The sequence below is a fragment of the Macaca nemestrina genome, chromosome 1 (assembly GCF_043159975.1).
Source record: "Macaca nemestrina isolate mMacNem1 chromosome 1, mMacNem.hap1, whole genome shotgun sequence".
Taxonomy (NCBI): domain Eukaryota; kingdom Metazoa; phylum Chordata; class Mammalia; order Primates; family Cercopithecidae; genus Macaca; species Macaca nemestrina.
Window position 1 is genome coordinate 55,678,782 of NC_092125.1, and position 25,366 is coordinate 55,704,147.

At 32.1% G+C, this 25,366-nt stretch overlaps 1 protein-coding gene across 12 annotated transcripts in view; it reads right to left on the minus strand.

The window, feature by feature from the left end:
• LOC105484665 (DENN domain containing 1B) overlaps positions 1 to 25,366 on the minus strand; it is a 321,512-nt gene that overhangs the window by 192,851 nt on the left and 103,295 nt on the right. For all 12 annotated transcript variants that reach the window (XR_011612370.1, XR_011612369.1, XR_989127.3 and 9 more), the window contains 4 exons: positions 23,855 to 23,904; positions 21,757 to 21,876; positions 8,354 to 8,423; positions 2,584 to 2,664 (listed from right to left, as the gene is read on the minus strand). Coding sequence is in view for 8 of the 12 variants with exons in the window: in XM_011746499.3 (XP_011744801.2) it covers positions 2,584 to 2,664; positions 8,354 to 8,423; positions 21,757 to 21,876; positions 23,855 to 23,904 (321 nt within the window). In the remaining 4 variants the exon portion in view is untranslated. The remainder of the gene's footprint in view (positions 1 to 2,583; positions 2,665 to 8,353; positions 8,424 to 21,756; positions 21,877 to 23,854; positions 23,905 to 25,366) is intronic.

The following is a 25,366-nucleotide window of genomic DNA, read 5'->3' on the forward strand; positions in this document are numbered from 1 at the left end:
CAAATGATGCTGAGATAATTGGCTAGCCACATGTAGGAGAATGAAACTGGATCCTCGTCTCTCAGCTTATACAAAAACCAATTCAAGATGGATTAAGGACTTAAATCTAAGATCTGAAACTATAAAAATTCTAGAATATAACATTGGAAAAACCCTTCTAGACATTGGCTTAGGCAAGGATTTCATGACCAAGAAACCAAAAACAAATGCAATACAAATAAAGATAAATAGTTTGGACTTAATTAAACTAAAGAGCTTTTGCAGGGCAAAAGGTGCAGTAAGCAGAGTAAACAGACAACACACAGAATGGGAGAAAATTTTCACAGTCTATACATCTGACAAAGGACTATTGTCGAGAATCTACAATGAATTCAAACAAATCAGTAAGAAGAAACAATCCCATTAAAAAGTGAGCTAAGGACATGAATAGACAATTCTCAAAAGAAGATATTCAAACGACCAAGAAACATATGGAAAAAAAAGCTCAACATCACTAATGAATCAGGGAAATGCAAATCAAAACCACAATGTGATGCCACCCTACTTTTGCAAGAAAGGCCATAATCAAAAAATCAAAATACTTCTGTAAACATCAGCCACCACATTATTTAGCAAACAGCAATAAAACATAATTTTTCAACGTTTAAAACTCCTTAAACATGTAGTTATCCCAAAATATGATCCTCACACATCTACTAAACAAATATTAAACTGATCATCTGATCACTGCATCTGCGTCAATAATAGATGTTGGCCTGGATGCAGTGATCAGAGAACACTTCTACACTGCTGGGGGGAATATAAACTAGTACAGCCACTATGGAAAACAGTGTTGAGATTCCTTCCAGAACTAAAAGTAGAACTACCATTTGATCTAGCAATCCCAGTGCTGGGTATCTATCAAGAGGAAAAAGGTCACTAAATGAAAAAGATACTTGCACACGCATGTTTATAGCAGCACAATTCACAACTGCAAAATCGTGCAATCAACCCAAATGTTCAGCAATCAACAAGTGGATAAAGAAACTGTGATACTACTCAGCCATAAAAAGGAATGAATTAACAGCATTTGTAGCGACCTGGATGAGACTGGAGACTATTATTTTAAGTGAAGTACCTCAGGAATGGAAAACCAAACATGTATGTTCTCAATGATATGTGGAAGCTAAGATATGAGGATGCAAAAGCATAAGAATGAAATAATGGACTTTGGGGACTTGAGGGGAAGAGTGGGAGGGAGGGTGAGGGATAAAGGCTACAAATATGGTGTAGTGTACACTGCTAGGGTGATGGGTGCACCAAAATATCACAAACCACCACTAAAGAACTTACTCATGTAACCAAATACCACCTGGACCCCAATAACTTAGGGAAAAATTTAAAAATTAATTAATTTTTAAAAAGAGGAAAGCTATTACCAAAGAAAATATAACAACTTCCCTGTCTCATAAAAACACAGAAGACTTATTATTATATATACTTTGAGTTAGCTTTTCTCTCATTTTCTCTTGCAACATTATACTTTTCTTCTTTATTAAGAAAAGTTTTTTATTTTAGAAGAAAAAAATTAATATAAATTTTAATAGTCTAGCCCATATGCCAAATCCATGAAGAAAATTAATAAAAACATCCATATTTTATTATCTTGAACTTTGGGCATTTACAAAAACTCCCAAAACGTCAGTGTTTTTATATACAGATGGTACACTTCGTTAAAAAGTTTCAATAGTACAATAAATCCCGTCTCAGGCTTGCTGTCTGACAAACAGCAATTCAATCATATTTCCAGTAGTTTGTGATAATACCAGAAGATACATTAATGTATAGAGATAGAAGATGAAACTTTTCACCCAGAATTTTTGTCACATATTTATATGTTATATGTCATTTTCTATTCTTACTAAGTACTGTTTTCATTTTAGGAGGGTTATTAAGCATGTGCGTATATTCCTTTATTATGCACAAATTTCACCTGAAAATCAATGTTTCTTTTTTTTCTTTGTTTTGAGATGGAGCCAGGCTGGAGTGCAGTGGTGCAGTGGTGCGATCTCGGCTCACTGCAAGCTCCACCTCCCAGGTTCACGCCATTCTCCTGCCTCAGCCTCCCGAGTGGCTGAGACTACAGGCGCCCGCCACCACGCCTGGCTAATTTTTTGTATTTTTAGTAGAGACGCGGTTTCACCGTGTTAGCCAGGATGGTCTCAATCTCCTGACCTCGTGATCCACTCGCCTCGGCCTCTCAAAGTGCTGGGATTACAGGCGTGAACCACCGTGCCCAGCCAAATCAATGTTTCTTAGAAGTGAAATATCCTCATAGATTCGGTCACTTTTAGTTTATAATAAAATTTTTTAAATTCAATAATTTAACCAAATTATAAAAATACACACCCAATATATCAAGTTATGATAGTTACAGCACGTTAAAAATACACAATATTATCACCTTGTTATGTTAGTACTAGCAATGAAGTTTTCCTGGAAGCAGAGATGACTTGGCAAAGAATTGCCTGAAGGTTCACATGCTCTTAACGAAATTGAGACATAGCTATGACTCCCAAAAACAATTACTGATTGAATACTTACCACACTCAAATTTACAGGAGTATTTGCCTTTGGTACTGGGTGGTTATACAGTGATTTGAGAGTTTCATTCAAATCATTTTCCTAGGGCAAAAGAAAAAGTACATTTTATAAATAAAACATATACCAAGCAACTGCAATTAAAACTACTTGATAAAATAGTCTACTGTGGCTTTTCATATTTGACATATTTTATATAAATGTTTTCCACAGAAACATTTCAAATAACTGAAATTGAAATATGTGAGTCTAATAAATATGAAAACATATTTAAATTCCTTTATCCAGAAGAAAAATGGCAATATTTATATTTAGTATAAATGTGTATTTGAAAAACTTAGTTATTACAAAATATACTAATGCTATAAAAGGAAATTATCTAAATCATTAAATCCAGTAAGAACAACGGGATTGAATAAAAATAGTAATACAACTTTTTATCAGATCACAGAGTACTCTCATTTTCCATTTTCATTTTAAAATCCCAAAGCAATTTTTAAGGAATAGAAACAATTTAAGTAAGATTATTGCACTAAAATGGAATATACAGGTTATTCTAAATATTTCTTTTCTACATTGCTACTGGTCACTACTTGATGCACAATAAATGGGATTAAATAAAACATAGAGCAAATGTACTTCATAGGATTTGTATAATAATAATGTGCCTTGATGTGCACCCTCAATTTTTCTGCATCACACACTACAAATCCAGTAATAAATATACAAAGATTTTTATAGACATAATTATCCTTATTCTCTATTTTCATGTTGGAGAGAATAAATCAAAGGAAAAGGCAATTGTTCAGAGAAGTTAGCAATTTTAGTAAGTTTGGATATGAGACTTAGACTTCTCACGATCTTTCTTATGCCTTGTCTATCCATTTATACCAAAACTTAATAAATCAGATCTCTGTAACTACTTTCAAAAGTATTCATTCAAAACTACCTATTTGAAATACTCTTCAGAATAACATGAAAAGCCATAAACAATTTATCTCTTGATCATTTAAACAACAAAATGTATCAGAGAATACTGTAGATAATACCAATCACCTTTGTAAAAAAGACTCATATGGTTATGTCTTAGAATTACCTTGTAGAAGGACTGCGAAATAAACAATTTATCTCTTGGGCTGTTAAACAATGAAGTGCACCATAGAAAATTGTGGAACATATTGATACTCTGTTTATACAAAATTCCTACAGGTACAAAAATTTTTAGACTAGTTTTTAAAAATCTGTTGCACTCTCTTACATTGATCAGGTAAGGATAACTTGAACTGTAAACGTTATTTAAATAACCCATGGCAGTGAATTAGAAATGAACAGAAAAAAGTACTACAATTCCAGATTTACTTTTGGTTTAATTAATGCTATAAACTTGTAATATTTCTTCCTCTAAGGAACACAAATGGAACCTCCCCTATTTCTTCTTCTCAGAAAGCCAAAATCATATAAATTTGCTTATAGCTATTTTCTTTTACATATTCCAGTATTACTGATGGCATCAGGGAAAAAAAATGATACACAGTATGGAGATAGTAATAATTTATCAGTAAGAGTTACTAAAAGTTACTAAATAAAGGAAAAGTATTCAAAATTTGGACAAGTAATATAATTAATGTGAATTCCACATGTACATTCACAAAAACAAAGAACAAGAAATTATCATGAATAATTTAACCAGAATTCTGGTTTTGACTTTTGATTGCAAAAAAATAAATAGTTGTATTTCCAGTTTTATGTTCTTAGGCAAGTGAATGACTGCACAGCTTCAACATAAAATTATTCAACTGTAAAATGATGTTAACATATACTTCATAGAATTAAGCAATCAAATACATAGAGAAAAATATTTACATGCATGAACACATACACGTAAACAACTAGACTTCTGACAAACATTAAAACTTGCAATTACGTTATAAAAAATTTGGTTGACAAATTTAGAAGAGTAAAAGGACTACCTTAATTTATTAATAACACATTTAAACCCTATTTATATAAATAATACCTCCCTTACTTTCCAAGTGACAGAACTGATTATCTGACTTATAAACACTGTACAAAGTCACAAGGGTATTAGAATCACAAGGGTATTAAATCAAAGTCACAAGGGTATTAGAAAATAAAACTTAGGCCGGGAGTGGTGGCTCCCACCTGTAATCCTCAGCAAATTGGCGGGCCAAGGTGGGTGGATCAAGAGGTCAGGAGTTTGAGATCAGCCTGGCCAATACAGTGAAACTCTGTCTCTACTAAAAATATAAAAATTAGCCAGGCGTGGTGGTGCATGCCTGTAGTCCCAGCTACTTGGGAGAGTGAGGCAGAAGAATCGCTTGAACCCAGGAGGTGGAGGTTGCAGTGAGATGAGATTGTACCACTGCACTTCAGCCTAGGGGATAGAGCATGACTCTGTCTCAAAAAAAAAAAAAAAAAAAAAAAAAGTAGAATTTAAATCCAGGATTTCAGGGTTCAAACCACATTGCCAAAAGTCCAGTTACATTTGTACTACCAATACTGCATTAAGCTTCCTGGGAACATTTATAAAGATTTTAATTCTAAGGTGACCACACTCACCTTTATTTGGGACCACCACCACTTAAGGCAAATGAAGGATTTCAGCTGATTTATTAAAACCATTAATTTTTATTCTTACAAGCTTATTTTCAAATATAGTCTGTATCCATGTTTAACATAGTGCCTGTTTCACCATACTGGGCAGACAGAAATGTCTATACCATTTTAATTGAACTGTATCTATCAAGGCTATATAATTTTTAAAAATTAAATAAAAACTCAAAATACTATGCCCAGGAGGATATTTTGCTCCAGATTCAGTCAATAGAACTTTTAAAATGATGTAAAGAAATAAATGATTGTATACTGAAAAGCTGAAAATAAGCTTTTCCTATGGAAAAATTTAGGGTGAGGAAAATAACATTCTGTCTTACTACATTCCTATTTTAAAAATTCCATCAACAATTTTGTCGATGATTGCCTTTAAAGCACTGGCATACAGAATCCAGTGAACAAAAAAGTCACAATAGCTGGATATTAGTTTCTACAATTATAAAATGGAGATCCAAAAACTGAATATTTGAAACTTTCTAACTTATTTTTACTTATTCTACACCTTTTGACTCAACATCTATTTGCTATGGGAGACACAGAGATAGGACAGTTCCATCTCTCAATTATTACTTTAGTTGTGCAGACACAGTTACAACCCAGTGTAAATGCTCTGGAAACCTACAGAAGTATCACCTAACTTAACCTGGAGAGTCAGGAAAAGTCTCTAGAGAAGTACCTGTGCTGACATTAGGTTTGTTTCAAAAGATAGTTACATTAACTCTTAAAAGACGAGTATTCTACCAGTAGCAATTAGTGAGTGGTTTGTAATCTTGACAGACAACTGTATAGAGCTATGTTCTGGGAAATTTAAGTGGCTCAAAATAATTAGTACATTATGTGCAGCAGATGAGCGGGAGTAGATTAATCCAAAGAGAAGGTCAGATGCCAGATCATAAAGTTATTATACGTCATGCTGCAAACAAGTTTAAATTTTATTCTAAGAAAAAGAGGAGACTATGAAGCGATTGTAAGCAGTGGAATAACATCAGCTTCCAGAAAGTTCATCTTAAACAGAAAAGAGTGGTATGCAGACAAAGAGTGTGTCTGAAATACCCATAAATAGTACCTAGAGAAAAGAGAATCAAGAATATAACATAAATAACATCAAAATTTTAGGTGTAGATGGAGAAAAAAGGCCCAAGAGAGAAGCTGAGGACATAAGTAAAACGAAGAAGAGACAATGTCAGGGAAATCAAGAAAAACACAATGTCAAGAGTGACAGAGTACCATATAAGAATTTAAACAGATAACAAGTGAATGGAAAGCACACCCTAAATGTAAAAATTAATAGATAATAGACAATTATAAAGAATTTTAAAAACATATTTTATTTCAATTAAATTGTATCAAATAGCATAGCTAATATTTTAGTAAATTAGCTCTTGTTAAAAACATCAAAGAATGGCTAGGCTTGGTAGATGGGAAGCAGAGGCAGGAAGATCCCTTGAGGCCAAGAATTTGAGACCAGCCTAAGCAACATAGTGAGAATCTATCTGTACAAAACAATTTAAAAATTAGCTATTTGTGGTGGCACCCACCCATAGTTCCAGCTAACTGAAAGAATGAAGTGAGTAGATTGCTTGATCCTAGGAGACTGAAGCTGCAGTGACTGATGATTGCACCACAGCGCTCCAGCTCTGGGCAACAGAGCAAGACTCTGTCTCCAAAAAAAATTTTTTTTAGAATCAAAGATTAAGGGAAAAAATTTTTAAATCATTATCCCAGAGAAGTTTGTTCATTCAAAAGCAAACTTCAGCTTTTATTTCTATTTTTAAGAAAAAAAAGCATACAGACTTTTATTGAGAGCTAAAACTATAAAATTCTTAGAAGAAAACATATGAAGAAAGCTTTGAAACACTGAATTTGGAAAAGATTTCTTGGATATGACACCAAAAACACAGGTAACAAAAGAAAAAGCAGATAAATTGGACTTCATTAAAATTAAAAACTTTTGTGCATCAAGTAACACTATCAAAAGAATAAAAGGGCAGGCAAACCATGGATTGGGATAGAATACTCACAAATCATCTATCTAATAAGAAATGAATATCTGACTATATGAAGAACTCCTACAATTCATCAACAAAAAACGCAACATGATTTTAAAATGGGCAAAGGACTTGAATAGACCTTCTACAACTTTTGACTCAATACCTATTTGCTATTGGAGACACAGAGATAGAAGACTTCCAACAAGTACTCCTCTAGAGACTTTTCCTGACTCTCCAGGTTGACTTAGGTGATGCTTGTTGTGTCCCCAGAGCATTTACCCTGGGTTGTAATTTTCTGTCTGCACAATTAAAGACCTTCTCCAAAGAAGATATAAAAATGGCAAGTAAATGTCCAGTGTTACTAATCATTAAGGAAATGCAAATTAAAACCATAATACACCACTTTGCACACATATTATGACGCTATTAAACAAAAAAGAAAAGAAAAGAACAAGTATTGGCAAGATTGTGAGGAAAACGGAACCCTTGTACGTTACTGATGGGAATGCAAAATAGTGTGACCACTGTGGAAAAATGCTCTCATGATTCCTCAAAAAATTAAACGCAGAATTACCATACTACCTAGTAATTCCACTTTTAGGTATCTACCCAAAAGAATTGAACTCAAAGGCTGGAACATTATTTGTACAAACATTTTCATAGCTGTATTATTCACAATAGCCAAAAAGTAGAGGAAGCACCCCCAGTGACCACTGACAGAAGAATGAATGAACAACTGGTGTATTCATACTCAGTCTCAAAAAGAAAAAAAATCTGACACATGCTACAACATAGATGAATCTTGAAGACATTATGTTAAATGAAATAAGCCAGTCACTTGGCACATAAGGACAAATACTGTGTGAGTCCACTTATATGAGATACAGAGGGTATTCAAATTCATACAGATAATACAACAGTGGTTGCCATGGATGGTGAGGGTTGGGGAGGAATAAGTAGATATTGTTTAATGGGTACAGACAGAGTTTTAGACAGGCAAGGAAAAAAGGATGTATTTTATTGATGATTGCAGATCAGCATTAATGTACTTAATGTCACAAAACTTTACACTTAAAAATGGTTAAAATGGTAAGTTTTGTTTTATAAATATTTTACCACAATTTAAAAATGGGGAAAAAATAGCTTACCAGTTCCTTAGCCAAGTAATCTGCAAGAGTATTTAGAAGCTTGTAATACACTTCAAACCAGGGAAGGTAACTGTAAAAGAATTATTTTAAAATGTATATACATAAAATTCAGAATCAGAAAACAGACAACATAAACATTTAATTCATATTAATTCAAACAGGTTAATCCTGAGGTCAAAAAAGAACTATACCCATTTTCTTTACTTTTTCAGCGAAGTTTTACATATTATTTATTACTAGTTTTCGTAAAACAAATCAGAATCCAGAGTTCTATTTAAAAAGTTGTTCATTACATACTTCTATTTTATATCAGCAATAGCTAAAATTATTTTCATGGTATTCAATAAAAGCATGCATAGGATAAAAATTAACCATTGTAAAAAAAAATCACATAAAAACTAATTTTAAAAAGCTTTTAAAACAAAAGATTAAAAATATCTCCTTTTAAAATGTTGCTGGAGTATATAATACAACAGAACTATGTGTTTTTCATTTCTTCAGAAATGATGTTTAAGAATGATGGCAAATTTCAAAATAACTCAATACAAATATCAAAAAGACTATTCTAAAAATTACAAAAGATTTTAAATGGCTTATATATCAAAACCAAACATAATTCAAAATTTAATTCATTGTACTAGATAAAAGTATAATTTTTATGATAGCTAAATATTAAATCTAAAAATCATTTATATAAAACAAAATCTACATTCCTTATTAAAAATTAAACTATTAGTATATTTTAAATGTCTAAAGATTTTAATGTTAAACTGTACACTTTTCATGTAGAATAAGAGGAAATCACAAAATACATTGTTGTTAATTATCAATTGACAAATACTCATTACTTTTCTTCAAAGCATTAACATGGTACTTTTAAGAGAAAATATTGTGATGCTTTTACTACATAATTGTACACAGATTAATAGTACATACACATAACATGTAAAATTTAAAAATCAGTAAGTAGAACGTAGAAAACAGGATTCTAACAGGATTTTTTTCATATAATGTCTGATTTGTTAGTGACTATGAATGATGCCTTTTGAATCAGAAACTGAAAGTAGTAATAAAAAAGGACGTTAGGTAAACTACAGTATCTTTACTCAGCATAAAATTATAGAGTTATTTAAAATTATAATTATAAATACTAAGTAATGACATGAAAATTCACATGATACTTTAAAATATCTACCCAACTCTGGTTAAATCTAACATATTGACTATATGTATTTATCTCTGTGTCCTCTGGAAATAACTATAAAATGACAATAAATGAATAGAAAGGGTATATATTAATGAAAACAAGCAAAATGGAGGAAAAAACAATAGCAATGCAGGTGGATGACTTTGTAAATAGGGTAAACAGACAGATAACTAACAGCAGAAGAAAGGAAACCAAAACCTAAATGCCATTAGAAAGGAAAAGGACCAGCAGAAGTGCTCCCCACAGAGTTCTGAAACACTGATTTAACAGTATCTCAAAGAAAAAAGGCCCTCGAAGTCCTATTTTCTTGGAATGAAACCCACATGCAATGTTTCCAATTCAGTTTAATACCTTCCTTTTGAATACAAATTAATAGCCAACCACCAGATATTTGAGGAAACACAAATACAAAATGATGTTTATATTGAACAACATAAAAAGAACTACAAGAAAACATAGACAATACAAACAGCTGAAGAGAACTCCAAAACTTATATTTAATATCCTTAGAGCTGAATTAGGAGCAGGAGGCTATTAGATGAAACTAAACTTTTCTAAAAAGTAAAAATAGAAAATTTTAGATAGGAAGAAAGAGTTTTAAGAAATTCTAAAGTCTGAAAAAAATTAAAATCAATAGAAAGTTTAGATGATAACTCCAGAAAATCTCCCAGAAACTAGAATAAAAAGATAAACAATCCTTGTAAGTTATATTCCTAGGTATTTTATTCTCTTTGTAGCAGCAAACCACCATGGTAAGTGTATACCAATGTAACAAACCTGTATGTTCTGCACATGTATCCCAGAAATTAAAGTACAATAAATAATAATAATTTACACTCATAACAAAAAAGATAATAAGAGAAAAAATATTACACTATCAGGCCATCAATCTCAACTATCATGTAGCTATAGTCATTCCATAAAGAAAAAATAGAGGAAATAAATGAATGAAAGTTTCTTTTAAAGAATTACTGGAAATTTTCCCAGAACTTCAGACGTGAGTCTCCAGACTGAAAGAATGAGTGAATGAACAGCACAAAGAATGTTCCAAACCAGAGTATCACTGTGAAATTCCAAAACAAGGGATAGAAGAGTGCCTAAGAGTTTCCAAACAGACAAAACAAGTAACAAAGGGATCAAGTTCAAAAATGTCATCAAACCTCTCAACAGCAATAATGAAACTTAAAAGATAATGCCTTCAAAATACAGAGGTTAAATTCTTCACACTCAAGACTTCTATGTCCAGACAAACTATCAATAAAGTGTGACGACAGATTAACAGCATTTTCAGTCAGGCAAGGACTCAAAACTTCACCTCCTAAGACATCCTAAAGGATGGCTAAAACAAAATAAAGGAGATGTAAAAGAAGGAATACACAGATGTAGGAGGCAAGAAATCTAAGACCTAGGAAGAACAGTTGTGCAAAGGCCTCGAGAGCAACCAGTTCAGACTGAAACAGGATGAAGGCTCTAGGAGGGAGATGCTAGAACGGGGTGTTTACAATAAGCATATTGACAACTTTGCCTGGAAGCCTGGAAAAATCTGGACAGGTGTGTGACACATCTGTGACAGCTTTTGAGGAATCTGGACATTAGAAATTACTATTGGTAATCTCAATTTTCCTATTTAAATTACTTAATTCTTCAAGCCCCAGTGCTTAGATGGCTATTTCACTATGTATATCTTCCACTTACAAATAAAACCCTTAAAAATTACTAATACTGTTATATTATTATCTAAATATAATGAAAATCAGTACACCACAGTTTCTGCATTCATGATAACTCAAAGAAATAGTTTTCATGCCAAATCTCCTTCTACCAGGACACATAATCCTTAAAGCACAATTGTTTCAATTGTAGTCATTTCAAACTCACATTTCAACTTTTAATAGCCCGAAGAAATTGCTATTTCCAGACAATTTCAATGTGTACTGTAGTTCCGACCTAAAAATTCAGATAAGATGAGACCTAATCTATTCAAAAAATGTGCTGGTCTATTTCTATCCAACTCAAGGAGTTTTAAATAAAGCCAAATGTATTGATTGTAGGTGGCTGCATGTCTACCTATTAATGCTTACATTGTCATTTTCACCTTATTTAAATAAAGTGAGGCCTTTGGTAACCTGAATTTTTCTTTCCTGGTCTACTATAAAAACAAACAAACAAACAAACAAACCAAAAATACATATATATATAAAACCAACACTTTTCTCTATCTACATATATATCATAATTATGTTATTAGAAAGTGAGATAATCTTTTTCCTTTTCTAGACCAAAAACTCTTAACATTTCTTTCAATGTTCTGGTTTTCTGAACTTTATATTATTGTTTTTCACTGATTATCTTCCCCATTTAATTTCCTGTCAAATTGCGAAGGCACATCAGAACCAGATTTTTCCTTAAGAAGCTAATTTATACAGATAAATATAATTTATCTGTAAGATTATATCCTTGTCTTTGAATAAATAATTGATTAATATACCCATATTTAGGTTACTTTAAAAAATTTAAACAATTTTTATTTGTGCTAGGCATTTTGGTATCTACGTAATTATTACTGTTTTTTACATGACCAAGAATAATAAGTTTTATTGAATATCATCCTGGTACCAGGCTATGACTTCATCAATAAATTAAACTAATACTGTTTAGAAATAAGCTTTACTCTTATGGGATATTTCTCATAGTCATCTCTAAGGCCCCAAAATACTTTATTATTTCTATTTGGGGAGTATAACTCACTAGTTAGTTATACATCCATCTGGGGGTTGAGAGCAGAATCTAAGAATCACAGAATTTATGTGTTAAAACAATTGGAAGTGCAGGAAGTAATATTACTTAAGGAGTAACTATATGAATGACAGTTTGTTGGATACTTATATGTACTATCTCATTTAATTCTTACACTAATGCTTTGATACATACTTGACTAAACTAAGATAAAGCAATGTATCTAGGGTCACAAAGCTATGTAATAGCAATCTTGGGATTAGAACCCTAATCAACCTGAGTAATATATGCTCAGGAGTCTGCCACAGACAGTCTATCACCCTATCTTGGCATGTATTTCTATATAGCGAGCCTTTTAATAAACATGTTCAATGACCAGGCATTTCAGGCAGCTAAATGAACTGAGACAAAAATCATTCTGTTGTAATCTTAAATCAGCCTGCCTATATGTTCTATCCACTGAAGCAAATTCTATCTTCCAAAATTCATCTGCTTATTTAATATCGAGAGCATTACCTTTATGACCTTTAAATTACAGTTTGTTCATAGGGGCAAATTTCCCAGCAAATAAAGATCCATTCAATGTGATTCTTTTAACTAACATTTTGGTAAATCCTTACAATTTTAGCTTGGTATTGCTTCCACGTTCATCACTGTCAATAAAAATTTTGAAAAGGGTATGGCTTGCAAAAGTGTTCAAGATGCCTCCCAAAATAACACCAATTATTTATCAACATTCTAAGTATGAAAATTTAACCTAATCAAAAGACTTATAATTATATCATCTAACCAACACTCTATACATAATTTGTGAAATATTAGAACAGATTCAAATTTCAACCACAGCACTCCCTGATACATCAGTATGTACTATCACCATACTAAACCAAGTCTAGTTACAAACAATGCTCTCTTTGTAAACACATACTGGCTCTCAGTGATAACTTTCTCCTTTTAAAGAACACATATCATTCATACTTTTTAATAAAAACACCACATATAAAAGTGGAACTAATCTATAACGTAGCCATTGCTCCTAGAAACGTCAAGAAAGCAAGGACATTTTCTGTTGTAAATAAACAACATCTACAGCAAAGAGTGCTAACTGGCTATTTGCAGGCTACGTCTAACCTAAGGGCATATTTTGTTTGGTCAACACTGTGTTGTTTTTTAATTAAATAAGTTGCCAACTTCCAAATCTGAGATAATTCACTGTAAAAATCCAGACTTCTTCTTCCTCTTAAAAATCTAAAGAACTGGTAATACTGGCCACACATTTTTCACTGCGCAACAAATGCCTAGGGCTGAGTTGTGGCTTCTGTCTTTGAGTATGACGTGTACAATTCAGATCACCATACATACCCCAACTTCCTATTGTTAGGCACCTAACAGGTTTCTCTCATTTGAGTCCCTTACCTGGTCCACACAGGTAACCGAATTCATAACTCCTGGTAAGCAGCAACTGCTCAACAGTAAATCCTACTGACTACTCACTTTCTTATCTGACAAGAAAATGATCCAGGGTATACAAATTAGTCCAGCAATTCCAATTTTAACTATACTCTGCATACACTTTAAGTCATTTAGACCTAAATTTTAATTATACTCAATTTTAACTATACTCTATGTACACTCTAAGTCATTTTGCCATATATTTAATATGGCAAAAAATAACATCATTTTTTAAAAGAAAATTATATCCAAAACTTTTGAAACACACACACACACACACACACACACAGGTAAAAAACACTAAGTTATATAAGCTTATGTTGCTAGAGTAAGAAATGTTATTTTCAAGTCTTTATTTTGTGGTTTCTTAGGGAATTTTCAAACAATGTATGTTCAAAGCAATTCATTTTAACTGATTATCAATAAGGTAAAATGTTAAAATGTTTTTCACTAAATTTTATAGTCCCAAAGTGAGTCAAAGTCTGTATTCTTACAACAGAACACAAAAATCCTAGGAAGTTAAAAAAAATTACTCAACATATTGTAATAAGTGAATAAGACATTTCACTTGAATTTTTAAAACTTAACAAAGAATAACTGTGACTCTCGTAGTCTTGCCAACATATATAAATGTAAAACATTATGAGCAATTATTTTAAAACAAAGTACAGGAGATTAGTTAAAATTTAATTGTAAGATCATTTCCTTAATTTTCTGTAAAGACATAAGGCAAAAGAGAGAGATATACATAAAGTCATGAGTCCATTTTGTGGTAGTAAGAAGACTTCCCCCACACTTCTACTTCCACTATAGAGCTGATAAAACTTTTACATTCAAAAGTCAAAGGTTAAATAAAGGAAAGGAAATGTTTTTTGTCAAATAGTCAGGTAACCACTAAAGTCTAAGCGATCAGCAGGAACCTAACTTATAGTAATCAAATAAAACTAAGGAAACTGCCTTTCCGTAGGAAAACGTCTAATGTCTAGAGGCTGTTTTTCTGTCTGGAAAATTGACACAAAATGTGTAAAATTGAAACATTCTGCTTCTGAGGGATTTGCCCAAAGGAAGAGTGTGAAAGCTTCAAGTTTGGTATGAGTTAAAGGGGGGAGGGGGAACTACAAAGGCCCTAAACATAAATCTGTCTTCCCTATTAGAGTATTTCATTTTGAACCCTTGGCGACAATTTCATAGTTATAAAATTATGTTACTCAAATTAGGTAAAAAAAAGTTATTTCTTGCATTTTTGCTAGCATATGAAACAATTCTAAGTACAAATAATTGCCAGATTTAAATTAGTAATACCTCAGGATATTTTTGAAATCTTGTTAAAACTAGGATAGAAAGAACTAAAGAACAGAACAGTGACTCAAAATTAAACGTCAACTTTAATATTAAATAGGCCTAAATTCTAGTATTTTTTCTAAAAGGTGAACAAAATAAATAGAAATCAAAGAAATGTACTAACTTTCAAATCTTGTAAAGACCTAAATCCAGGAGAAAATGGACACATGGTTTACATAGCATAGTGTGCAATTTTCTTAGAACTCTTGAGGTAAATCTAGATTACAGTAATTTCAAGTCCTATAATAGCATCATCCAGGAGTAGACAAAAGCCGCTTTACAGCATTATATACAAATGTTCCAGCTTAGAACTCTAAGAACTAGAAGAGTTTTTTGGTTTCTTTTTTTAAATAATGTATATGTCACTAAGCAGACCACTTGGCTAGGTAAACAAACACTAAATGACGTTGCTGTTAATTAATTGCCACTTAGTATCATTAGTATCAACATCTTTAACCTAAAAGAGTCTCTGCCAGTCAAGAAATCCAAGCAAAATTATTTTCTGCTATTTCTAATTAAAATATTCTATCAATTTGTACTGTTTTATTTTACTTTGTATCGATATACCTTAAAGCTTCTTAAATGTATGGCATTTTAATTATGTCTACGCTTTTATAAATACCTAAAATATGTTAAACTGTTCAATATCAACAAAAACTGAAGAGACATTCATAAATGTTTTTATTTTACAATTTTTGGATTAAAAGGCAAATTCAAACAGTAGAAGATAACTCACAAATGAGAAGATTTTTAGGAAAATATATTTTATCACAATAGAAAAAAATTCATGTTTAGGATATTGGAAAGACGATAGGAGAAACATTAATTTCTATCTAAGAATATTAATTCCCCTTTGCTACTGACAACGAACTCTGGATAATCAAGCCATTATTATCTCAAAGTAGAACAGCTGCAAATGGAGAATGCTTCAGAATAAAGGCACTAACTTTGCACAAAAGACATCTTTAAGAAGAAGGTATTAACATTTTTTAATATCCAAAAGTCATAATACATTTCTGGTAAAGATATAAGAAAGTGATTAAACATAACCAACATTCAGAAGGGAAATATTTTTGTGTGAAATCTCAACTTACAATAAAAGAAACAATAGCAATGAACAATTGTCAGATTAAGCATGTGTAAATATTTGAGGCACTTAGGGATGATAATATGAAAGCCATTGTAGCTTTTTCAATTTATGAACTCCTTTAGATGCATTCATTCATTTTACAAACTGTGAATAAAGACTACAGTTAATCATTTACTTTGACATCCCATAGAAAAATTTGTAAATGTATCTTAGCAAGTCTTTTGAAATAAAACTAGAACTAAATACCAAAACATATGTGTCAATTATGTGTTCACGAATATACGTGACTTTTATTTTATCTTTTAAACTTATCTAGATCCTCCAAATTTTCTATAGCAAAATAAATTATTTTTGTTATCAGAAAACATGGTTAAAGGCATATATCTACGTCTTGCTTATGCAAGGATTTTATCATACTTCTCAATAAATTTTGGCCCTATTAAGCACATGAATTCTAAAAGTCAGGTCACTCCTACAAAACTGCAAGTAAAAAGGCTTTTGCCAGCTACTCATAAATAACTCAGAAAATGAGCATAGTTGATCTTCTCTCATATACTTCTGGAAGCAGCACAGTCTGTTATAAAGGAAGCTGGCCTGTAAATTAAGAGACCTGACTACCCTAAACCATTGTATGAATAGCTCATTAGATAATCCTACGTTCCTTTTCCCCCTAAAATTACCAGTTATTCTAAGTCTTGGCTTCATAATGAAATAAGACAAACTAGGCTGGGCGCAGTGGCTCACGCCTGTAATCCCAACACTTTGAGAGGCCAAGGTGGGCTGATCAGGAGGTCAGGCGATCGAGACCACCCTGGCCAACACAGTGAAACCCCGTCTCTACCAAAAATACAAAAATTAGCTGGGCGTGGTGGCGCGGGCCTGTATTCCCAGCTACTCCGGAGTCTGAGGCAGGAGAATCGCTTGAATCCGAGAGGCAGAGGCTACAGTGAGCCGAGATCGCGCCGCTGCACTCCAGTCTGGTGATAGAGCGAGACTTCATCTCAAAAAAAAAGAAAAAAAAGACAAACTTTTTTCAACCACATCTTAAGGGTACAGTAAAATTAAGTAACCACTGTTGGAGGAGGAGAAAAAAGAAAATAATTTTAGGTGTAATAGAATTTCTCCAACCATCTTACAAATCATTCCCATCTGGTTGAACATTCTGTGTTGAAATTACAGAGAAACATCAGTATCTGGCTCAAAGATTATAAAGCCATCCCATTAGCAATATTTTTTTCTGTTTAAATCCCAATTTTCAAGAACACTGAATGAAACTGTGCCATTCCCATTCTTTTTATTTCATTTATTTATTTATTTATTTATTTATTTATTTATTTATTTATTTTTGAGACAGAGTCTCTGTCGCCAGGCTGGAATACAGTGGCACGATCTCAGCCCACTGCAATGTCCGCCTTCTGGGTTCAAGTGATTCTCCTGCCTCAGCCTCCCAAGTAGCTGGGATTACAGGCATGCACCACCAGACGCAGCTAATTTTTGTATTTTTAGTAGAGGCAGGGTTTCTTGACCTCATAATCTGCCCGCCTCGGCCTCCCAAAGCACTGGGATTATAGGTGTGGGCCCCTGCGCCAAGCCCCCATTTCCATTCTTAATTCTGCTATATCACCATGATCACCTGACTGGTATGGAGTGCCTATACTAAAACACACTAGTAAGATAATTTCCTATCCTACAAACACACACATGTGTTAGCTATTTTTAAAATACATATACATTTATATACACATATAACTTGTTCTCTACAAATATAAGAACATACCACAAATATTATTTTGACATTTTTCACCATGTTACAACAGATCATAAATATTTCTCTAAGTGAGGGTATATATGTGTGTATGTTTTCCTTAATAGTAAAATAATGTTGCACCATTCATTTATTTTTTCAATAATTATCTATTAAGTCTTTTAAGAATTATGTGCCAGGCACTATTGTAGACACTGGGAATATATGAGTAAACAAAAGACAAAAATCCCTTCCCTCAGGAGGGTAACATTCTGGTGGGAGAGAAGGGAAGGGGTTGGGGGACAGAGAGGAGGTTACAAATGTACCATAATATACCTAATCAATTCCTACTGAGGGGCAATCATGTTGTCAACACTTTTACATTTATTTTTTATTATTTCTTTAAATTGACAGGTAAAATTCTATGTACTTATTGTGTATACTTGAAAACATTCTTTTCAAGTATAACCTCCTCTCTGTCCCACAACCCCTTCCCTTCTCTCCCACCAGAATGTTACTCTCATTGTTTGAAAACGTTGTTTTCAAGTACATATACATTGTGGAATGACTAAATCTAGCTAATTGGCATTTTTTCCTACTATAAACCATGCTATAATAAATACCTTTGTTCACACTTTTCTCCTCACTCTTAGAAATAATCCTGGATTTAAATTCCTAGAACTGAAGTTACTGACTGAAGAAATATGAGATTTTATAATTCTAATAGATACTATTAAATTTTCCTTCAAAAGCTTATACCATTTTATAGTCCTATAAACAGCATATGAAGTGTGTTCTCCCTCATGCTTATTTAAAAATTTTTTCAATTCTGCTAACCTTAATGGGCTCATTTCTTTTACCCTCAGCAATGCTGAGCACCATTCATAGCTGCATATATATTATTTACATTTCCTCTGTAAGTTATCAGATGCTTTACTTATTTTTCTATCAGATTATTTTTCTTATTAAGTTGTAGGTGCTTATTATGTATTTTGGCTATTAACTCTTTCTTACAGTGGTTGTAAATATATTTCCACCAGTTTATTATTTGCATTTTAAATTTTACTAGGCTTGTCACCATACAAGCATTTTCATCATTATGTGCTCAAATACACAAATCTTTTAGGGATTCCATGTAGACTCTCGCTGCCACAGTAATTTTTTCCTTCTAGTTGACATTTAGAGTTTTATCCATCCTTTCAACAATTATAAAGTTAAAAGTGGTGACGGACCATCAAACAGGTGGATAAACTTGGACCAAAAGCACCATAACTCCTCTTACTGTAGCACTTATAGAAATCTATCAAAATTCCTTTCCAGGGGATACACTGATTATAGCTTACAAATAGACATTTAACTATCTATAATTTTCCAATTTCCTGAATAAGATGCTGAATTCCATTATATTTGAATCCTCCACTCACTATTAAAATTAAATAGTTATCTAACTTACTGGTTATTCTCTAAATCAGCTGTTCTCAAAGAATCCCTTCACATACTGTCTTTCAGGAAAAAATATTAAGATATGCCATTAAAATCTTAAAATGTCAATATTTTTTCTAATTTACTAGGAAAAACAAGCTGGAGAATAGAATTTTCTAAATTTAAGACTTTCCTCTATGATTTTTTCATAAAGTTTTGATACCTCCTATTTCTTATCTACCAAAAGCACTGTCAAATGACAAAAATAAATATAAAAGGAAAAATCATTTTAAATAAAAGATAAAATATTCAATAATACTTACTGTGAAATGTTCTGTTTATTGTATACATGACTTTACTTTTGGTTTTCATTATGTTTATATAATATAATCATATTTTCTGCAGGTTAAAAACTCTTCCTACTTTAAAGAATATACCACAACATTCAGGGTTCTTTTACATATACAAGTTTAGAACCACAGATAAAAATAATTTGATTATTGTACTTGCTTTAGAGTTTGTTTCCTACAAATTAATGACAATTGGGTTGCCAATATGGACCTTATACTATTCTTTCTGTCGATTAACAAATATAGTTCATGTTTTATATAAATATTTTCAAATAATGATTGCTTTCCTCAATTTAAACAGAAATTCCTAAGAATATTTATTCCACAAGCACATTTACAGAAACTGTTCTAAACATTCAATAATTATTTGTAAATGATTAATAAATTCAATGTATTCAAGAGTTCAAAACAAAAGGCTGAGACTTTTAAATTATAAATATCAGGAGGTCAGTTTAGAGGCAGTGAGGTAAGCTATAAAATACAGACTCAAATCTTACCTGAAAATGATGTTTACTCTCAAATGGGTAGACAAAAACAATAAAGGTGAGGTGAAGTGTGTGTGTGTGTCTGTGTGTATGTGTGTGTGTGTACTGAGAGAGAAAGGGAGAGTAGGGGAGAGGAGGAGAGAGGAAGAGAAATTTTTTAATGAAAAGTTTCAAAAATTCATTGAGAAAAAGAAGAAAGCATATACAGCTTTGGTCTTTCCATCAGGGCAAATCCATCTTGGGCACAATGCATAAAGATATACTCCTGTTTAAACTGTAGCTTTTGAACTTTCAGCGTGAAACAATGATGAAAGGAACTCTCCCCACCATTGCGCATACTGTCATCTCCACCCCCACTCCCCAGCCAACCTGCTCCAAGTTCAAAAAATTAACCTACAGTTTTAAGCATGACATTCTTTTGGATAAAGCGTAAGTTTTAAGCACAATTGTTATCCAGATGAAAAAGTTGTGCTAAAGAGAGAACGGGGGCACATTCACAATTCTATTACGTATAAAGCAGTTAAGCACTTACTTTTGAATAAAGCTTGAAAAAAACTCTCCAGCTCTAACCAATGTTCTAAGTAAATTAACAAACACTCAATGAATGATACAAATGTAGCTAAATATTAATAGCAAATGAACAGAAAGACTGATTTTATAACAAAGTTTTCTTAGTAATATATTATTTCATAAATTGTTATTTCTTTTCCTATGAGCATTTCTAAGAAATCTAGCTTGACCAATATCCATATTATAATAATAGTATAATGTCCTATTTTTATAGACTACATCTGGATTTCTGATTCATCAGGACATATTGCAAGGATGCTGACCTTTAGATCCCTTTCTTCCTAACAGTCAGCAACTCAGATCCCAAGTCCACAGGCAGGACACATACTCTCAACTACCTACTGAATGAAGGCAGATAATGTAGGCAATTAGACAGGACAGATAGGACCTGTGGAAACTAGCAAGCCCATGACACAACTAAAAATCTGCTATTCAGTTCCAGTTTATTGTTGCCATGGCAGAATTAGTAGATATCCTCACTTTTCAAAAGGAATGTGAAATATGAACGATATACAAAACTTCCTAAAATTCGTAAGGTTAATGTCCTTTAAAATTTTTAAAACACCCAGTAGCCAAATGAAAACCTCTAAACGCTTCTACCAGGTTCATCAGTTTGCAACCTCTGTCTTAAAGCCGCAGTTCACTTTTAAAAATCCAAGTTCAGGTTCAGTGACAGAAAAGGGCATATATTAACTTATCTTTTTGTATTTCATTTAATAGGTGAAACTCCTATATTATTTGAATCCATCTTTTTATATTTAGTTTTCAAAAATAATTCTACAAAAAATTAATCTTTAAAAAATCGATTCTTTCAAGGAAAGTTACACTATGATAATGGTAAATCTTTAAACTTAACTGATTCTGTATACAGAAAGTCAGGAAAAATTATTTTTCAACTTGCTTTTAAAGAAAACAAGTTTTTCTTCATCCCAAGCACAAAAAAGTACAAAAGAGAGATACAGTTACCTATTTTGCATCCAATTTTTTTTTTACTACAAATACTCACCTAAGGATGCATAAACAAATTGTGCCTCCTGACGTGAGTCTGCAGAATCCAAATCTCTGTTTACTTTCAATGTCTGTCAGTACAAAGGTAAAGTGCTGTCCAACTTGATTCTGAGACACCCTAAAATATAGTAACATTATGAAATATTATATCTTGTTTGACAATTTTCTTCAAGAAAAAAGCAAGAGTATATTCATATGTGACATTGGTTTCATCTTTCTAATCAGCTGGTTCTTGAAGCCAGAACTATGTTCTGAAACTAAAGCAAGTGTGAAATATATAAACACCAAAATAAGTTGTAATACCTCATAGACTGAACAGTTCTGCATATATTAATCTCTCACTAGGAAATCATAAGGTAGTCTACCATAAATGTTCATGAGACTAAAACTGCTCATATTTCATAAATTATCAAAATATTATTACTGAAACTGTAGAAGAAGCTAGAAGTGATGACTAAGTCCTTTTCTTCAACTCTAGCCACTTTTCCTAATTATTCTAAAATTGCTTAGATAGCAAATCATGTCGCTTTAGAATCTAATGGTAGCCACCACCAACTCTATTTAATTGCTTCTCCTGTTGACATTCTCACCCAATAAAGTATCCTACAAAAATACCCTTGGTATATTTTTTCCTAGAATTCTCTTGTATAGCTATCAATACACTGAGAAATAAATTTCCAAGTATAAAATAAGAATATAATTTCTACCAAATAAAAAAGGCTTACCAGCTAAGCTGTAAAGAATTTTAGTCAACTTTGAAGTATCATACTACCATAATATGTGTCACACTTTGGTATAAGGGGCAATATAAAACGTTACATTGAATCTTCATTTCTACTTAAAATATATGAATATATTTCCTAGTACTGGCTGTAATCTTGCCATTAGATAACCATAACTGAACTTGCGCTTCCTTGTCCCAAAATAAAATATCCATGACACCTACACTTTGGTTTTGAAATAGCCACAGCTATTGTACAGAAGGAAATAAATTACTGCCAGTATCAATGCTACAAACAGTTTTGTCAGGAAATGTTGCATTTCAAATGCTGAACATTTAACAAATACACTTTTAAGGAGACAGGTTTTTCTTACACTTTAATAAACTCAAAAAAAATAAACAAAAAACAAAAAACCCTCCAGTTACAAATGTGACCTCTAGTGTCCAAGGTTCATAATATGCTTTTCGTAGCTGGATCCTAAATCTTCCTTACTATTAATATGAAACTTGTAACTTTTTTTGTTGGGGGTAGGGCAATGATTCCTCAGATAAGGTAAAACAAGGAGTATCATTCATCAACAGTGCTTATTAGTACTGATTAGTCCATCATTCAGAAGGCTTTATCTTTAATACAGTAAAATCATAAAGTCTCACTAATATTTACTATAGCAAAGTATTTTCTTAAAATAAATATTCTTTCAAAAACCCTTCATATCACCCTCTTAAGAAAACTGATAATAAGAGTATTTAAAAAATCACATGAAAAACAATAAATGATCTGTTGTTATGCTCACAGGGCTGTATGTTCCATGAAATTTCAACTGTATGCAATTTCATCATTCAATATTTGTTCAGTTAAATATAAAAATAAGATTTGCAAAACTATAAGTTTCCCTATAGCTTTCCATAATATTACACTACTTCTATAAAGCTATTATTGAGAGACAAGTAGCCATGAGTTTTACAGCATGACACAGATGGTCTTTTCAATGAGGATGAAGTGAGATAGGAACCAGGAAACATATATATCAAGACATAATTCTAAAACTCTGATCAAGGTCATATTAATATTTTTTTCCACTAGTGCTCACAATTTCTACCTGAAAAAGAGAGAATAAAGGGAAAAAATAGAACCTATTGGCAATAGTGTTTTCAGGCTTGTCTTAACTGGTCATAGTAGAGAAAATAAAAGATGTGATTTAAAAGGCTTCGTCTTCCAAATATTAATTTTCAACCTCTTTTCAATCTCTAGTAGCCTTTTTGTGAGAAGCAGTAAAGAGACGGGACATTTTATTTTATAAAAAAGCATATGTAATCATTTTTAAGTATGTACTAAAATAAGCTACATTTATTTTAAATGATACTTATACTGTACCTTTCAACGTCAAAGGGAAAACAGAACTTTGGCACACTCTGTAGTATTTCCTACAAATGGAAATTTCAAAAAAGAGAAATGTTTTAGAATATTTTTTAAGATGCAGTTAAAACTTAAGAGACATTTTCTAGGAAAAAAGTTGCTTTCTTTGTCCTTAAGAAAAATAGCACAGGTTCCTAGACTAAAATAATTGATTATTAAAAAGGAATTAAGTTTGTGCTTTGGCAGATTGCACTGACAATGCCACAGAAACCCCAGGGGGGAAAGGCCTGGCCTGAAGGGTATTAACACCCTTCACATCCCCGCTGGGATTCCCTTCAACAAGGCCATATGGATTTTACAAGAAGCACCGCACCATATGGGTAAGCTACGTCTGCTGCTACTTGTACCACAGTCTAGCCATAGGGACTTCTGACAGATCCTGGCTCAAAAATATAAATGTTGTTTCAATTAAAATGCAGGCAGAGAAAAGGGAATGAAGTTGGCAGCAGAATGAATTACTGAGAGGTATAACAACTCTACATGTCCCATAGTCAAACAGTTAAAAAAAAAAAAAGAGAGAGAGAGAGAGACTTTCTACAGCCAAAGAAACATTTACATGATTCAATTCTTGGTATTGTTTTATCTTAACACTCTTAAAGAAATGTGTATCTAAAAACAAGCTTTCAAAAACATAGCTTCTATTCTGTGCACTTTCATTTAAGAATTGCCTAATATGAAAATCAATGCTTTAATAAAACACAGAAAATAATCTGAATGATTTTGAAACCTTCAGTTATTTAAGTCATTAAAAATAATTTTAAAATCTTTTAGAAACCATACACATTAACAACTACAATAAAATACAAATAATTATCAGTTACTTGGCAAACAAAGTCTTAAAAATCTATTTTATTTGAAAAATACTTAAAATTAAGTCTGATTCAAAAGTTAAACTTTAAACTTGAAGACAACATCATACAACTTCGAAGTCAGGCAATTTTACAAGACAAAGAGTTTTATAAGGGTGTTTCCTATTGAAAAGAAAAAAGAGTAAATATCTTAAGGCAGCATTCATCCTCACTGAACAATAGTTTCGCTACCACTTCTTTGCCACTAAAACTAAGGTCTACAGAAGTCATCGGTATCTGAATATTTTACTCCTATACATAAATATAGCATTGAGTGTTTTAAAGTGGAATTTCTTGCATTCTTTTAAAAAGGTAGACTACAATAAAGTGTCAACTAAAAATAAAACGTTATAAAATTTCAACATCAATACCTAAGAGAGCTTCAAGTACCTTAATGCACATAAGCAGAAAGAAAAGCATCTTGTAAAAAAAAAATCATCTATTCCTAGGGCAGGGTACCCTGGATTGCTTATAATCACGTGCTTTTAAAAGTATGAGCACAGATTCCACATTAAGCAAAAGCTGTTTCACCACTGACAATATTTTGTTAAATGTAGTTTAAAAAGTCACTAAACTTGCAGTAAGTTAAATTCTGTAAACTGAAAAACAGTTCATTGCAAAT